Source organism: Sprattus sprattus, assembly GCF_963457725.1.
Source record: "Sprattus sprattus genome assembly, chromosome: 4".
In the NCBI taxonomy this organism is placed as follows: Eukaryota; Metazoa; Chordata; class Actinopteri; order Clupeiformes; family Clupeidae; genus Sprattus; species Sprattus sprattus.
In genome coordinates this window covers 12,877,369-12,896,057 of record NC_137923.1, presented here as the reverse complement: position 1 = coordinate 12,896,057, position 18,689 = coordinate 12,877,369, and the positions used below count along the sequence as shown (strand labels likewise).

General features: G+C 44.2%; 1 protein-coding gene across 1 annotated transcript in view; it reads left to right on the top strand.

Moving 5' to 3' along the window:
• micu3a (mitochondrial calcium uptake family, member 3a) overlaps nucleotides 1-15,693 on the top strand; it is a gene marked incomplete at both ends in the record, with an annotated part of 22,993 nt that extends 7,300 nt beyond the window's left edge. Inside the window, 10 exons of the mRNA XM_080836826.1 lie at nucleotides 95-142; nucleotides 1,143-1,225; nucleotides 1,727-1,798; nucleotides 4,253-4,294; nucleotides 6,043-6,138; nucleotides 10,018-10,112; nucleotides 10,410-10,581; nucleotides 14,595-14,703; nucleotides 14,859-15,016; nucleotides 15,625-15,693. Coding sequence (XP_080692952.1) covers nucleotides 95-142; nucleotides 1,143-1,225; nucleotides 1,727-1,798; nucleotides 4,253-4,294; nucleotides 6,043-6,138; nucleotides 10,018-10,112; nucleotides 10,410-10,581; nucleotides 14,595-14,703; nucleotides 14,859-15,016; nucleotides 15,625-15,693 — 944 coding nt within the window. The remainder of the gene's footprint in view (nucleotides 1-94; nucleotides 143-1,142; nucleotides 1,226-1,726; nucleotides 1,799-4,252; nucleotides 4,295-6,042; nucleotides 6,139-10,017; nucleotides 10,113-10,409; nucleotides 10,582-14,594; nucleotides 14,704-14,858; nucleotides 15,017-15,624) is intronic.
• Nucleotides 15,694-18,689: the final 2,996 nt, after the last annotated feature.

Sequence of the window (18,689 nt, the reverse complement as noted above, 5' to 3'; positions counted from 1 at the left end):
CAGAGGAGAGGAAGAGTGTGGCAATGTAACCTGTACATTACGAGAATGGATGTGATCCCTTTGATTTCCCCTCTTCTCTCCTCTGTCTCTGCAGGCATCATCGCTTACACCGAGTATCTCTTTATGCTCTGCATTCTGACAAGTGAGTACCCTCTATCCTTTTCATCTCTTTCTGTCTGTCTCTCTCTCTCTCTCTCTCTCTCCCTCCTTCGGTCTTGCTGTTCTTTTCTCTTCATCTGGGTCTTGTTTTAAACACAAATCACCAAGAAAGCCTGAACTACAGCAGGGTAAAAAGTTTACAGTGCGATCCAACTCAGGCAAAGCCCACCCAGAAACTCACCCAACAACAACGCCCCCCTCGCCTCTCTCAGAGTTCCCTTCAGTCTCTAAATGCCCTCTAATGCGTTGGCAGCCTCCCAGAAGACTAAAAGGCCTCGAGGTTTGCAGACCCTGCTAAGGCAAACTGTCACCTCCTGCCAGCATGCCTTTCTCGCAGTCTGCCCCCACCACCCCCTTTACTTCTCTCTTCACACTCTTTCTCTTTTTTTGGTTTTTATTATATCTCTCATCGTCGTGTGCTCTTCTTGTTTATTTGGCCCTGTCTGTTTTTTCTCTCCCTGTTCTCAGATTCACTTTCTTGATTCTTCCTTTTTCTTTCTTTCTTTCTTTCTTTCTTTCTTTCTTTCTTTCTTTCTTTCTTTCTTTCATTCTTTTTCTTTTCATTCTCTCCCCCTCTCTCTGAGGATTTACTGCATCAAAAAGTGAAGGGTTTCACTCAACATACGTAGGAGTTATATCAGGCACTACCTGTGCGCCATACGGGCGTATCCATGCCAACACAGCACACAGGGGAAAAGATAGTGGCTTCAAACGCCTGAGAACATCAGATCGTGTTGTTTATGGGATGGAGCTTGTCAGAATGAGCTCTCTTACACAAATATACATGAGGGAGACAAGTCAATGAGTGGGAAAAAAGGGGGGTTTTGCTGGCATGTTATGATTGTTAGAGACCTGCCCACCAAGCGGAAGGTCTGCTGATCATGAAGGTCCAGTGATCTGCTCTCTCTGTGGTAGTGGAGTGGATGGGGGCCTATCCACATGGCTGCCAGATCGTACAATACACCACTCTGGTTTTCCCACAGAGCCCCACGCTGGGTTTAAGATTGCCTTCAACATGTTCGATGCTGACGGGAACCAGATGGTTGACAAGAGGGAGTTCTTGGTGGTGAGCATTGTGGTCACACACAAACACACAAACACACGTACACGCCACCACAACCTTACTACCTCACGGTCATCTCAGGGTCATATCATCTCCATTTGGGCCACACATACACCAAGAAAGCACCTCATAGTCATGTTATGCTGATGTCCTGGTCATGTCATAGTCGTCTGTCCCTCCTATTCCACACTTTTGAGGTCATGTGGAAATCTCACCTGTCAGCAGACCCCATGTGGCCTCTGAAGTGCACAAGCACCAGCTGGTGTTTTGGAAACATCATATTAGCATAAAATAACCTATCTTAGTGTAGCAGGGAATTAGATGTAGAACAGTGCAGATTCAGTGACACATTGGGACACTCTCTTTTTATTTTTATTTGCGAAAGTGACTTAGAAGGGATGTGTACACTTCGACCTTTCTAACAATTCAACCCTTGAGTCGAAAATACAAAAAATATTTAAGGGTGTTTTTATTTATTATGCTCTTCTGTTTTATTCCTCGCAGCTACAGGAAATCTTCCGCAAGAAGAATGAGAAGAAAGGAAGAAGGGGAGATGTGGAAAAATCAGCACAGCTGGTAAGACAGAGGGAGGGAGGGAGGGGGGATGGAGGGAGGGAAAATGACAGGACCAAAGTGGGTAGGGGTGGTTTTTTATCTTGTATAATGTATGACCTAGACGGTAGAATTTATATATGTGTCATCTTAACCTGTTTCAGGGGCCCCTCGCTAGTGTGTGTTTTATCTCAGTACCTCACCCCTCACCACCTCACGCCAAGGACAAGTACTCTAGATTCATTTCGAGAGGGATTTTTGACTAGTTCTCCCAAGAGAGCCTGTAGCAGCCTAGAGGAGATGTCTGATCTAGCATGTATATGGGTTCTCTGGTGAAATCTGTGCTGCGAATCTCTAATGGTGTCTCACAGAATGGTTAAAGGTTCAACCCTGTTCAAACCTGCTGTGCTGTGTTCCAAACAGATAGATGACTATATCCTGTTATAAAATATGTCAAATGTGTGTGTGTTTGAAAGCAGCGGGGGCGATACAGTGTTGTCTTTATATCATACCTTTTTGTTTTCCCATGTACAGTATTTTGTAGGAGTTATTAGGGCTTAAGAATATTGTCTTATTCCACAACTGTAACAAGTCTTCTCAATGTGTTGCTTGATTGGATTCATGAAAGTTTTCCAAAGCATTGCCACATGGCTGTGCTCTCTCTGAAATCCTTGATCAACCTGCAGAGTTGTTTTTGGAGCGGGTCCACGCGCTGGTGTATCAGTGTCAGAGGAGCGTAGCACAGACACGAACAAGCTGATGGATGTGAGTCAGCCTCTCTGTGAGGTCCCCAGTGCTGTGGGATTCACTCCGGTCCCTGCCTATTCTGCACTAGGCCCTTGTCAGGAACTAGAAGGGGGGGGGGGGGGGGGGGGGTGCTTTTACTCTCCCGTGCCCGGTCCTTTGAAGACTGGGGTGAGGTGCTGTGTAGGCTGAGAAAGCCGACGGAGGCCAAGCTGGAATGGCTCTGCACCTCGCGACGGAGGGAATGGGTGACATTTCCCATAAGCAGCCCGTGCACACCAGTGTAAACAAGAGGATTTGATGAGGAGATAAAGAGGACGGTGGAGATTTTTGGGAGGTTTTTGAAGTGTGTGTTTGTGTGTGTGTGTGTGTGTGTGTATATGTGTGTTGTGGGTGGTATTAGGCTCTGAAATCGAGGCACTCTTCTTTTTCTTTAACCACTGGCAAGACCTGAGGAATGTTGTTTGAACCAGTTCAGACCCAAGTAGGTGTTCTTGTTTTCTTTTTTCTCATAGGGTAGAATAACAGGAAATGGACACTTTGTCGCTCAGTGATATGTATTGTTTGTGTTGGTGTCATGGCAACCCTTTTGAATGTAAGCGATCAGTGTGGAATAGCTGTTATTTTAGCCGGCAAAAGGGCCTGCGAACAAGGTCTAGGAACAATACATCGCCACAATACGTGGAAAGTGGCATGCTTGGACAGAGATTCCTTTTTATTAATATTCAATAATGATGTCAAGTGGAGCCAGTCCTACCTACCTGTCCAAGATAACACTGTCTCCCCATTGTGCAAAATGTTATTTTTCTTCCCAGGCTTTTGGTATTGCGGTGAGAATTGACTGCATTGCTTTGAGAATACTGCATTGCTTACGGGGCCAAGAACAAACTGATAGTAAACAGAGATAGGCAGCGGAAGACCCCTAATTGGTTTACATGAACTCAGTTAGTTAGCTCGCTGAGTTGACTAGAGGGTCTTTCTAGGTCACTGTAGCGTGACATCTGACCTGACGAAGAGGGGGGTGGGGTTGTGGCTCCCTGCGGGGGTTTAGGAATATTCAGTGACTTTTAACAAGTCCATATGAGCTGGACACAACCATTCCAATTATGTCAACATTTGTATTGTCGCGGGCAAACTTTCTTAATAGCACACTTGTCATGTCCTGTCTAACAGTCTAACAGTCATGCCACATTTTTCACAAATATATCAATCATTGCAGTGGCCTATTGGTGACTGCAGAGATGTATTTATGAAGTGGTTTATCCCCCATTACACCTAACAACAAGTGACACCCCCATCAGCCAAAGATGTCATGATGCGATGTGATGTTCATGGATTGGTTGTGTCAGTCCTTTAGCTGAAGTATTCTTGTAAATGTTAAGCTGCTAGAGCCTCTTATATATTTCGTACCTCTCCTCAGCACTTCAGCACTTGTGTGATATTACACCTTACATTGTGGTCTCTCGAAGGTTTGGCAAAATGAAGTGTTATTGTTAGCTTAAGTAGCATAATGTGATGTCATTAGTGTGTTAGCTTATGCTGTGTTTTGTAGTTTCTATTATTTATTTTTTTGGTACTGAAACTAAAATCACTGCCTTCTGTCCTTGCGTGTTCTAACATGTCTCTATCCTTTTCTTTCTTCTTTTCTTCCTTCTTGTCTTCCTCCTCTTCCTCCTCTCCGTGTGTGCCCGCATGCCGTGACCCCTCTGCATCCTCCCCATCTCTGTGTGTAAGACTATGCAGCTCTATGGATATCAGGTTGCCCCCGTGAACAGCGTATGTATCCCACCGGCCGTTTCAGCCTGTTTAGAGACCCTCTGCAAGGACATGATGTGTCTTCTGTCTGTTTGCCCGAATGATGGAAGAAGGAATGATTGATGGTTTGATTGATTGGTTGGTAGATTGATTGATTGATTGATTGATTGACTGACTGGCTGACTAACTGATAAATCAAGGATGACGGAGGTTTAGAGGAGTTTTGCAGTTTTTTCCCCCCCAAAAAGAAACAAGGGAGAAGGAAACAGGTTCGATGAAATGTGATGGAATCTGATTATTGTAATTGATCTGACTCAATCCGGCCTCAAATGCAATCAATTGATTTTGTAAATGAATTTGTGGGTGGATGTATTCAGTGAGGATGCACTGCGTACTGCCAAATGTGTTTTCTATTGAGCTGGCTCACACCAGTAAAAGCATAGCTGAGCAAGCACTGGGTCAGGAGCACACACACACTCATACACACACACACACACACACACACACACTCACACACACCCACACACACACACGCACACGCACACACACACACACACACACACACACACACACACACACACACACACACACTCTCTCACACACACATACACACACACATACACACCTTTGACAAGCAAATGAAAGTGTTACACACTCATGTGCGGAGTCCCTTTGGTGGTGAGCCCTTTGGTGGTCTACTAACAGGAGCTGAAAATCTATTTATTTGGCCTCTCTCTCTGTGTTTTCCTTGAATTTTTTCTTTATTTTTCTCTCTCTCTCTATCTATCTATCGATCTATTTTGTCAAGGTGCTGAATTTTTTTTCCTCTCAGTGTTTTTTGTGGAGAGGTAAATCACATAGTACGAAAATATCAGATTGCCAGGATATTATAGCTTCCTTGACTGTCTGTTCGTGTTGTGAAGGAGATTATATAAATACTACATATTAAAATATTAAATATTAAAATAATTGAAAAGGGAAATTGTATGTGTGTGTGTGTGTGCGTGTGTGTGTGGTTGAGTGTGAGTGCACGTGTGTATGTACCTTTTTCTAGTTTCCCTACCTATATGAAGTTAAAAGATGAGTGAAATCATCATGTCACCCCTGTACTAATTTACAAACTACCCCTCTGGGGGTTAGCCACATCTTTCCCTTTACCACCTGAGTTCTCCCTCTCTTTGAAGTCAAACACACACACACACACACACACACACACACACACATACACATACAGAATGAGTTCAACCCACGACTCATATCTGACTTGTGTTTCATTAAAATCCCTTTAAGGCCTTTAATGCTGTGATGTACGGTGTCGTAAAGAGCGAGAGAAAATCCCCACTCCCTGAGCTATATCCAGCCCCTCATGCGCTGTGCCCTTTCTTCACAGGCCCGCAGTGCCACTGGGCATCATTAGAGTTCTACTCTGTACATGCTAATCACCGGCTACAGCAACCATGTTCACTATGGATACACATCTACCCCATTATAGGCTTTCTTACCATTAGACTACCTACTTTACACATGTCTGTCAAGTGTGTGTATGTGTGTGTGCATGCACACAAAGGGGGGAACACTTGATGTTTGTATCCTAGTCTAAGTGAAAGAGTACGAAAAAAAGTAATAGAAAGAAAAAGATGTCTTGTGAGAGAGGGGAGAAAAGGCCCAGACATCTTTTGCTTTCTTTTTTTTTCATCCTTCTTGTCTCTTGTGTTCCTGCGCTATAGCTAACGCTAATGGCTGTGCTTCTGGTCACGCCCCCTCCACAGGTGCTTAAAAAAGAGGGTCAGGAGTTTGCGCCCAGGAGCTATTGGGACGTGGTGAGACGCAGCGCAAGTCAAGCTCTGTTTTCTGACCTGGCAGAGGTATACCTGTCCTCTGTCCCCATCCGTGTCCTCGTCCATGTCCGCAGGCACCCTCCCCAGCTATAAGTGTGTCTTGTAGATTTTTTGTGGTTCAGTCCTTATACTTCCTACTTGATTCCCAATGTCCACGGACGCTCACCCAAGTTTTGAGTTTGTTTTGTAGTTCATTTGTGTTTGTCTTTCTTATTTTCTGTCCATTTGATTCCCATTGTACTCTTCTGATTATCGTTGTCCTGGATCACCCATATGGAAAAATTCTGTCAAAAACACACTTGGCATGTACAATACATGCTTGATAAATCTGTGATAAAGAACTTGCATATACGTTTAATTTTAAAATGTTATAATGACCTTGAACGTGCAAGGTAGGTCATATATGAAACACAAACACATATTCTATGTTACTTTATATTAAAAAGGGGACAAAAATATCTGTGTTAACTCTTGTCTGAACACATGAATTTGACAGACCTTTTCCGAGTGGTCATCCTTGATTATCAGTCACTGCATCATCTTACTCTTCTTCTTCCTCTTTATTGTGTTTATTTATTTTCCATCTCTTTGTTTGTTCTTTCCTTTTCTCCTGTTCATCCATTGACCGTATTTATCACCTCCCACTACTTCTATCCTCTTCCTCATATCATGATTTCACTCACCTGTTGGCCAGGTGGTGCCTTGACAGTAAGTTTGTTTTTGTTTCTCTTTCATTTCTAGTTCAGAACGTGGTTGATAGCACCGCCACAAGCAAACCATTAAGCCCCATTGTACTGTAGCAGTGTCCCAGTGTGGTGTGGTGTTGGGCTGTGTTCACCCTGTGCTTCTGCACTCTACTCTATGTCTGTTTGTGTGTGACTGGCCAGCCATCAGTGCTTTTCTGTCGTTAAGGGGTTCATTGCGGTTGACAAAGGTCACCTGGTAGCCTGCTCACGTTTGTCGGACTAAATCACAAAGCCTAAAGCTGCCTTCCCGCAACCCCCCACACACACACACACACACACACACTTTATTAATATGTCTCTCTCCACTTTTCATTGTCCCCTTAAATATCAAGTCATGAAAGTTTGTTAGGACGGATATTTTACACGGACCATACACTTAGGCACGAGCATGTACACACACGCACAAATGCAAACACACACTCACACACAAACCCCCAGACGGCAGAGCGCACATCCTCTTCTCCATACACACACACACACACACTCGCACACAAACCCCAGACGGCAGACCGCACATCCTCTTCTCCTCCCCGTGGTTGTTCTAAACACTCCAACTAACCGTCTAATTGCTGCTCCTTAGCCTCAGTAACACCTAGCCTAATCCAGACTAACCCCAGACATGTATTTACGCATGGGCCCTTTCATTCGCCCTCCGCAAACACAAGGGGTAATTCAGAGGTGTGCACTCACATGGAGATCACACAGAACCTGTTAGCATAGCCTAGCGTGTTTGTCCAGGCCCCAGGAAAATGACAGTCCTTCATCTGTCTTAGTTCACCCTCTTCCGCTGAGTCAGCAGGGCAAAGGAGACTTAGTCAGAGAAACAATAGAGAGAGAGAAAGAGAGAGAGAGGGAGAGAGAGAGAGACAGAAAAGTCTGAAGACTGTCTGAAAAGACTGATAGCCATAGACTGAGAGAAAAAGAGAGAGACGGCGGAAGTAGAGATGCAAGAGACATAGTGAAGGGGAGATGAAGAGAGAGAGGGACCGAAGAAGAGAGGCTTCCTCCTGCCCATAATCACTAATGGGCCTCTTAATCACTGTTTTTTTACCTCCACAGTTAGATCAAAGAGTAGCGGACAGCCTCATAGCCACACCCCCTTAACCCTGTACGCCTCCAGGTGACAACTCATACACGGTTGATATGGCAACCATTGTGCTGTCAACACTCAGTGAGCTCATGGCTCGACAGCTGTCAGCTTCCAGGAATCAGTGCGGAACGAGACGTCGGTCATCCAGGAAACAGAGACAGACAGTTACAGGGAGAAAGAGACATACATATATGCAGTTATGTATATATAAATAAGTATGCGTAAACAATAAAGAGAAAGGGTTGGTGACATATGGTATCAAATATATCCTCCTCTTCAGGTGGTGCTGGTTGTGCTTCATAGAGACCTTACTTTTTTCCTGTTCCTGACTTTATCAGATTGATATCTCCACAAAAAAATGGTTGTAGGCTAAATGGAAAGTTCTCAATGGGACTATGACCCTTGTTTAACAGCCATCTCTCAGCCAGTCACTTGTTGCTCTCCAACCCAAGTCCCCACCCTTGAGAAATCTCCCTCCATTCTGTAAATAATGTGTGGTCTGCAGTCCGACAGGCAGCCCACTGTCAGATCTAGTGCAGTCCAATTACAAATACACCTTCTGTCCTTCATAATCTTCTCTCCCTTCTTTTCCTCCGTCGCTCATGAGAGACATGTCTTCCTCCCTGCGGATAGGACTTTAGACTAGAGGTAGAGCCAGCCAGCGTGCGGCAGCATGGATGGACAGACCTGGCTTGAATGATCTGATCACGTTTGTCCATAAAGAATGCCTGAGACTGGGCGATGTGATTCTTGTTACTGTTGTCGTTGCTGTTGTGACTTTTATTTTGATTGTGTGAATCTGTACCGCACCTGTGGCATGGTAGGCTTCCTCATTCTGATGGGATTAGAGAGAGAGCCTCTAACCATCACTTGTATGTAACACCTTTTCTTTGTCCTAGCTGTTACGGCACCCTTGCTTGAGAGAAGATCAAAACCAAACACCTTTTTCTGAACCGCTCAGTCCTGTAAACATGCCATTTCCAAAAGCTGCGTTCTGGACCAGTAAACTGACCACCATCTCTTTCAGTCATAAACTGTTCAGAAATGTCCAGATTGTTCCAAATCTGTCTGGTTCTGTCTCCACCGTCTCAAACAGCTTACTGGCCTTACCTCACACGCCTTTGCAGGAACTGACTTAAGAACTGACCTGGAGTCAGTTAAGGTAGAGGGAACTGCACCCATGTCCCAGATATCAGCTGATTCTCCATTATGTATAAAGGCTGTTTATAAGCTTTCCGTCTCCAGTGAAGAGAGGGCACAGTGTTAGCAAGCTATAATGGGTGGAGGTTCTTGAAGTCATTAAAAAGACAGAGAAAATAAGTGAATGAAAGAGTGAGAGAAAGCGACTGAGCTGTTTCAGAGACATCTGAGATTCCGTCACTTCTGGAAAAGGTGGAATCTGCTCACATACAGTGCATTTCTGTCTCGGGCTCCTCATCGTTTGATTTACCTGTCTGGGGTTTGCACAGAAATGCATGGCAATGTGGCGATGTGTAAGTGTCTCATCAAAGAGCTTCTGTGTGCTTCTCATTTAAGTGTCTCTGTGAAGTGTCTTTGTCTCGGTCTGGCTTTGAGTGTGTGCCCGTGTGCGTCCTCATGTGTCTGTGTACGTGTCTCCGTCTCTGTGTCTTTCCAGCTTTGGTGTGTTTGATCAGCATGTCTGTGTGCGACTGTATCTGTGTGCTGCTTCAAAGCGGATGTCTGTATGGTATACACAGCACCTGATCTTCACGCCATGTGGATAGTTCCAAATCTTCTGGGATAACAACAAAGTTCCCTCCGATGGCATAAAGATCAGCAGATTGTTTCAGGCATTGCTCTCAGGCCCCTTGTGAACACGCTTTTTCCTTTGGTCTGGTCGTCTGGTTGAAGTGAAGCTGACTGATTGACAGCCTGTTTTGATTGGAGGCTTTGTGCTCTGGCTGCCACCTCGGCTCGATGGCCCCACCCTCTCCAAGATAGTCACTTATCGTGTCCAGAGCTCCATTGATCTTTTTTTTTGTCTCTCCCCCGCCCACTTCCTATGCCCTTTTCTGGCCCCACCCACCTCCTCTGCCTGGCCAATCCCAGCGCGTGGATGAGAGCATGATGATTGACACAACGCTGCTGGTGCACTTCTTTGGGAAGAAGGGCAAGGCGGAGCTGACCTTTGATGACTTTTACAGGTATCATCATGATCACACATTTTGTATGCAAATGAATACATGGTTCTTCGCACTCAGTGACATACAAAGCACACACACACACACACACAAGCACTGATACACAAGCCCACACACAGTAGACGCACACATACAGCAGTCAAGGTCAAAGGGGATTTTCTTGGAAGGTTGAGGTTTCTCTAGGAAGACATGTTTACACACACATATGCACTATGTATTCGCAAAAACACACACACACACACACACACACACACACATCTTAACAAATCTGTCTTGCTGGCTGTGCGTCTCCCACCCTAGGTTCATGGATAACCTGCAAACAGAGGTCCTGGAGATTGAGTTCCTGACCTACTCAAAGGGCATGACCACCATCAGCGAGGAGGACTTTGCCCGCATCCTTTTGCGTTACACCACCGTAGAGAACATCAGTAGCTACCTGGACAACGTACGCCAGTCCATCCCTGACGAGAAGGTACGAGCAACCGGCAGGCACACTAACACACACATACTCGTAAAGACACACACACACAAACACACATAAGAGCATGAACCTGAACACAAGCACACAGAGATAGACCTTTGGATAAACACTCACATGCACACCTTGAAGTCATTGAAAGTCACATACTACATGCAAATGACAGCCCTCTACAAACTGCTTTTCTGTTCACCATGACACATGAGCCTCCCAACCACGGTGACTCATTTCCTGGGGCCGCCTACCCTACTAATACACACTTCTTTGCCCCCTTTAATCTCCTGTCACCTTTCCCAACCTTACATGCCCTCCCCCAACCCCTCTTCTCTCCTTGCAACACCCCACCCACACACCCACACACACCCACACACACCCACACACACCTCCTCCCTCTCTTTCCCTCCTCTTCCTGCCCCCCCCCCCCCCCCCCCCCACCCATCCTCCACCCTAGCAGCCCTGCTGTTTGTGTTCACCTGAGCCCCTCTCCACAGCTGAACGCACTGCTGCCCCATCAGGAGATAGTGAATCTGTAGCCTCTGCCACTTTGCTCTGTAAGGAGCAGGCTAATCTTACAGCCAGACTCACACCTCCGGGCACCCAGCTCCTCAAGCCGGTGGGGATGGGCTGGGTGCTGGGAGACACGCTGATGGATTGACAAGTTGTTGTACCAAATAAACTCGACCCCTGAACACCACCCACCCCCCCACCCCCCACACACACACATACACACACGCACACAGACAAACACTATCCAGTGTCTTGTGTGAATCACAAGATGGGTGACAGAGAGTGAGGACAAGCGTGGCTCTAGGGGTTATTTCTGTGGAGAGTTGACCTGTCGTTCCCTAGAGTGGGCTAAAGCTTCGTCTTTCAGTAAACACATTAACTGTCTCAGTGAGGTGTCCACATTACATGGCGATTAAGTGCAGATATTCTCACAGCACCCTTCCTCTGCAAAAGTATCTGCACCATCAGTAGGATCTCACAAACACAGGCTTCGACCCAAATGGTGTGTGTAAAGTTGATTTGGCTGTGTAAATACTACTTGTAAGGTTTGCGTTCCATGTGTATCTCAGCATTTTATTTTCTCTTGCTGAAATTGCCATTAGCGATTGGTATGCATAAAATGGTAACAATTGGTGGCCAATCAAGAAAGCAAGTTCTTACTTATTTGTTACTGTGGTGTTAGTGAAACTGTCTTCCTTCCTGTGTGTGCCATTTCTACTTTCATGCTTTGGAAAAAGAGACAAGAGGTTTGTCGCCACTGAAATGCCCGTCTGAATCCTTATCCATTTTCGATGTTTTTGTTTACTGTTTCTTCACTGCGCCTGAACAGGCAGTTCCTAAACACAGTGGTGCTCTATGTTAGGTCCAGTCAGTTACATATCAGGACAGTTCCTTCAGCTTTTCATCGTCAAATATGTGCTTTGTTTAGTTGTCTTTGTGTCTCTGATAGCATGTAGTTCCACTCCACACAAGTGCATCCTCTTTGCTCCAACAGAGAGGAACTTTTGTTGGATGTCAAATAGATTTGAGAGTCACTGTTCCAGACCGAACCATTCAAGATCAAAACCAGTATAAAGTAAAAACTCTCTTGTGCTCCAAAATAACCATAATTGAGCATGTGTTTCTGAGGACAAAACTTGTAGCTCAGAAAATGTCCTCCCCCAGGATCCAATAAAGCATGTCTTTAATACGTATTGGAGTGTTGGAATATTGGAAGGTTCACACAACCTTCAGAAACCTTAGTGACAGGTCCTCTAGTTCTCCAATGGTGTTCCTTTCCATGTAACCTCTCAAAACACAGTGGACTCATTGGGTTCAGGCCTCTCCTTTTGAGAGCGAGTAAGAAAAGAAAAGACAAAGGTAACATTCCTCTGAGCACTTTGCACGGCTCTGAAAGTCTGGCCTTGCAGTGGAGCGCTCCAGGGGTGGCTGGAAAAGTCCCAGCGGAGATGGGCAGCACGCCTCACTGCACCCCTTTAGGACCAGGCCCTGTGTCAGGGCTCCCCTCTCCTGTTTGCCCTGGAGGGATCGGGTTCATGTGTGTGTGTGTGTGTGTGTGTGTGTGTGTGTGTGTGTGTCTGTGTCTGTGTGTCTGTGTGTGTGTGTCTGTCTGTGTGTGTCTGTGTCTGTGTCTGTGTGTCAGGATACATTTTTAATAGAACGGTCACTAGCTTGAACATGCCCTTAGCAGTATTTGTGTGTGAGTGGAAGAGTATGTGTTCTTTGTAGTGCCCCCCCCACCATCCCCAAATGCACACACAAACACCCGTCCATCTAACTGTTGTTTGTCCGAAGCATTTTACCCATCATTACACGTGTTATCTCTCTTGAGCTACAGCAGGTAGAGAGCTTAAACACTTCCTCTCCTGTTAACACCTCTGAGCAGGTAGAGCACACAAAGGGGGCGCTGCACTCAGTCTTTACAGGCTTGGCTCACTCCTGCTAAAGGTGGAGCACGCTCCTAGCCTCAGCATGAGAGGGCCATTTCAAGGCTAGGACATGACACAGGTTGTAGTAAATGTGATAAAGGCAATATCAGATTTTTTTGTGTTATAAAATTTGTTTTACATTTGTTAATATATAGTGTAATATATAGGGTTATATAGTCAGCCTACTTTTTTAGTCAAATATCGTTTTGTATTTTATTTTATTAAAACATTTTGAGAGTATGTTGCAACCTGTAAGTTTTAAAATGCATTCTGAAAGAGCTGGAGTGGCTGACTGTGGACTGAATGACCCTGACCACACATCAGGGCCTGTTCCTGTCCACAGCTGGCTGCAGTCTGATAACCCTTATCTGAGGTCAGTTAGGGGAAACATGCTCAGTATCAGAGAGCCATGGGCTGTGTATGACATCAACTTCATGAAAACAGTGTCCCTAGTGACATAAAGTAATGAAGAAACTGAAAAATAGCTGGTCAGTTTGAACACTTGAAATTGAACAGGGTTTTTAAAAAACAAAACCAAATGGCACCTTTTTCATGGTAATATATTACAAAATATATGACAGCCATCATGGCTGATTAAAATAATGCACCACAATATTTTGGGTCACAGAATGGACCCCTTGAAATACAAAAAGAGCTTTCAAAAGTCTCTCTGCTGCGACAGAGAGATGTAAGACTTCTTTTGCCATCCATCAACTCCCAGGCCTCCGCTGGCAGCGCTTAGGGTCACTGATTGGCTGATTGTTGTGGAGGCATTCATGGGTCCTCCAGTGCCTGTGTGTGTAGCCCTACCTGTGCTTCTCTTTCAAAAGAACAGATAGATGTATAGAGCGGAGACAGAGCACCCCCTCGCCCCTTAGAATAAATAGCCAACTACGTATATAAATGGAGCCCTCTGTCGTTACAGACGTGGTCTCCACAAGTGCATTGAAGCATCCCTATCCTCACCATCTGAAAGCTGAGAACACATTACCCCGTCTCCCACAAAGGGGCTCTGTCGCCGCCGTCGTCATTGATGTCATTGCACGCCGTATCCAGGGCACGTCCCCTGATTCCTTTGTGGCTTTCTGTTTTTGTGTTTCTGTTTATTTATTTGTTTCACTTCTGTTCTGTTCTGTCATGTTCGTACGTCATGCAGCTGGGCCTGGAGATTAAGGTGAGGCGGAGGGGAGAAGAGAAATAGCTGTGTGCTCCTGGGTTGTCGTCTGTTATGATGGAAGGGGGGGAACACGCATGGCCTGAATGTTCTGGAAAAGGGCGTCAAACACAGCCAGTAGATTGGCCACTCTAGCTTGAGTCACGCCTGTTTTATCTTGTATTTTGGTTTTTTCGTTTCAAGGGTTGTGCACACGGGCCAACACACAGGCGCACGCTCACACACGCATGTATGCAAAGGGATGCTTGTCTGATGGCATGCCAGGGAGTGTGTGTCATTTTTCTATCGTCTGGTAAATGTCTGTATGTTTTCTCCCCCCTCCCTCATTATTTCTCTTTCTTTCTCTCTCTCTCTTACATCCCTCTCTCTGTCTCTCTCGCTTTATCTATTCTACTCAGGGAATCACCTTTGACGAGTTCAGGTCATTCTTCCAGTTCCTGAACAACCTAGAGGATTTCACTATCGCAATGCAGATGTACAACTTTGCCAGCCGCTCTATTGGCCAAGGTCCGTCCCCACCTTAGCACCAGCCATTGTTCGTTATTGCTGCACATTACATGCTGTCACAATACATATCCTTTAAGACAGAAACTGCGCAGGTCAGGAGTTACAGATCTACTCCAGCTGCGGCTGTCTGTCTGTTCATCTCTCGCGCTACACAGATGAGTTTGCCAGGGCGGTGTATGTGGCGACAGGACTGAAGCTGACCCGGCACTTGGTCCACACCATCTTTAAGATCTTTGATGTGGACCATGACGACCAGCTGAGCTACAAAGAGTTTATCGGCATAATGAAGGACCGTCTACACCGTGGATCACGGGTAACAAAGGGAGAGCTATAAATGTTTAGTTTACGTTCGCCTTAAAAGAATATGGTGGTTGTGTGTTTTTTTTTGTGAGGGAATACATTCTTCAGTACAGTACACAGCACATTGTTTGTACATGGATGTGGGATAGAATAAATGAAGACAAATGTAAGAGTGTGTGTTGATGGGCTAGATTATTAGGGACCATTTTCCCCTTCACACTTCCTCTCCTTCTCCCTGAAATCTCTGGGGTACTTTAACAGAGGCCGCTGTGTCAGACGGCGGCCAGAGCTTGACTGCCCTCTAGTGGAGAATATGAATAACAATAAGTGTGCCGCACTCTACTGGACACTCTACTGGAGGGGTTCACAGTACATATCAACAGCTTGAACGGCTTACTAAATTTTCCTTCTTGCTAATGTTCCTTTTTTGTATTTTCCAACCTGACCAGGTTTTGCCTGACTTCACAGTCTTGGCTTCACATCTTTATACCCCACTAACCTCTGCTTCACTTTCTTTCTCTCTCTCTCTCTCTCTCTCTCTCTCTCTCTCTCTCTCACTCTCTCTCTCTTTTCTTTCTCTCTCCTATGTCCCTCTGCATGGCTGCCTTTTCCCTGCCTCAGGGCTACAAGGCTGTGGAGCACTTCACTTCCTTCAAGTCATGTCTGAAGAAGGAGCTCGCTGGCAGATAAGTAATGTGCTGTGCTCTCTCTTCCTTTTAACACGTGTACCAAAGTCACCCAATGGTGCCCAGAGTCTAATGGCTGTTGCCAGATGGCTATGCACCTCACAGTCAGCCGTCTGACCGTTTCACAATCTGTAGATGACCAAATAATCGTCCTAGGAAGTATTGTCTTTATTTATTTTTCTTGTGTTTAGACCTTAAGTCTCCCCCGTTATGTTTTCTATACTATTACAGTATTTCATCTGATTAACTCTGTGAAAAAGTATAGTATAGCCAAGCGAGAAAGGAGTCATACGTTTCTGTTGTAATTTTTTTTTTTCACTTGGACTTAAGCTCAATTAAGTTCAGGACTGTTCAGCTCAATACTATTCTGTTTATTGCATATTGACCCAGCATTGACAACAGAACGACAAGTCTGTGTCAATAGCTATTTACATTTAGCCTGTTGCAGCTTTAACCCTTCACCCTCAGCAACCCCCCCCCCTCCCCAACTTCCTCTATGTGTGATGTGACTCTATCCCCCTCCCTTGTCCATGCTCACTAGGTGAACAGGCACGGCACCGGCTCCTTCTCCACTTGCATTCGCTCGGAGGCTGGGAAGCATGTCCGCCAGCTCTGGATGAGGTTCAAGGAGAAGGCTTAAAAGGGGAGGGAAGGAGAAGGTGAAGGAATGAGAGGTCAAAGGAATGAAGAGGGAAGAAGGACATAACAACTCTCTCTGCTGAAAGTCCATTTGGGGTCCTGCAAGACTGCACTAGTAACTGGGAACGAGGCCAATTTATATTATAAGTGTGATGCAGATATGTTATACACACTTATAATGTAGTCAGAGAACAAGGCCAGTGTTTGTATGAGACTCAGTTTGGGTTCAGATAATGTACTCATCTGTATTAATACTGGCCTCAGTCTTTGGGTTTAGTCACTTAATTTATCAACTTAAGCAATGTACATGTTTATTATTATTATTATTATTATTAATTATTTGCCATTTTTTTGTATTCATGGAACACCTACTTATATGTTACTGATACTGGTTACTAGTGTGCTATAATTAAAAGTGAGCAAACTGAAAAAAAAGATGGTTAAAAGGCTCTAAAACTCCAATGTATTCATGCTATTTTTTATCCTAAAACCAGAAGGTTTTATATTTGACACTTCCATCTATTTTGTGTTGACAGTTTGTATAGGCATGTTGTAGTCTCACAATGTGTATCAGCTTATATTTAATCATGAACTGACTATTAAGAGAAGATCAGTTTATTTAAGTGTCAGTGGAAGGCCTGGGAAGATTGTGCTTGACATACAATTTAGAGAAGGAATTATAGCAAGAACCAATGAAACTCAAGCAATACGCAAAGAGACTAAATGCAAATGGTGTGTGCACGTGTGAGTGCGTGTGTGAATGTGTGCAAGTGTGTGTGTGTGTGTGAATGTGTGCAAGTGTTTGTGTGTGCGTTGTGTGTGTGTGATCATCTACTCATTCCGTAGTTAAATGCATGCAACTTACAACTACATTTCTGCTCCAAAGTAAGTCCAGAATGTCTGTCTTTGGAACAGTTCATGAAACAGTTCATTATTTTTATGTCAAATGAAGCCCGTTTGGAAATGATATTTATTGATATATGTATCATGAAGTGTATGCAAGCAGAATGTTGATTCGAGATTAATGATAAACTATCCATGACATTAACCGTGTCTCTTGTTTTTTATTAACTGGAAATAAAATTGTCTTTTGAATTGAATGCTCATGAAAGTAGACTTGAGGAAGCACCTCATTCTTTTTCTTATTTCCTTATTTCCATATTTTCTATTTAATTATTTATTATTCTGGTGTTGCTTTGCGACTTGGTCGCCTTTCTGCATTGTTGTTGTTATTAATCATGATAGTTGTAGTAGTAGTATCTAAAAAATGAAACATTCGATAAATGATTCACTGACTTGAAAACACTTGAAATGTACTGCATCTTATCTTAAAGCACTTACAGTTGACAATTCGCAACGATTCCTAAAATCGAATGCCATTAATCGAATTTTATTAGGCGAATATTATATAACTGCTGTTAGCGGGCCACAAGAGGGCGGCAGCCGATAACTTTAGGTTGAAGGTCTCCTTTTTTTTTCTTTTTTTTTTGGTTGAAGGTCTTTTGCCTACCGAATCCCCCGCATTGTCCCGTCACATGAGGATGAACAGTCGCACGTTCTGTCAGACGCCCGGATCAGAGAAGTTCTGAATTCCAAGGTGAGTTCTCAAGTGACTCGGAAATACTGCTCTCCGTGCAGTGAATATGGAAAAAGCTTTTCGCAATGCTGACATGATGATAAATACAAATCAATCCTCAGTGCGCAGGTAAGATGCAATATTTGGGACTAAATTCTGAACTAAAGATATACAAATAAATAATTAAACATGTTGCTGGTTATCTGCGTCTCGTAGGCGGACCAGGCAAACTTCATTCATTCATTCATTATCATTGTTTATTCAGGGAGAATTGACTGAGCACAGGGCTCTTTCGCAGCAATGCCCTGACTGAGGCTACAGAATACAGAAGAACAATAAATAAACAAACCATAACAAAACAAAACAGACAAATTAAATGAACAAAACACAATAAAAAACTCATAAATTAAGTATATAAAAAATATATACCGGTTTAACATCATCAATCATTTAAAACAACAGCATTGAGGCACATCCTTAGCATCTAAAAGGCTTAAATTGGCTGAAGACAAATACTTTGTTAGTTTCAAATCCACTTGAATAGTGTTCCATTAATGGGAAGCAAAGAACTTAAAAGCTATTTAGTGGTTTACTTATATTAGTTTTTGTAAGGGGGATTTCAAGGGAGATGAGGCTTTGTGGCCGTGTGTTATGACAGATGGATTTTAATTTTAAAAGTGACATGAGATAATTAGGCAGTTTTCCCACTAAGGCTTTATAAACAAATAAAAGACAGTGTTTTTCCCTCCTGCCTGCTAGAGGGGACCAACCAACATTCTTATATA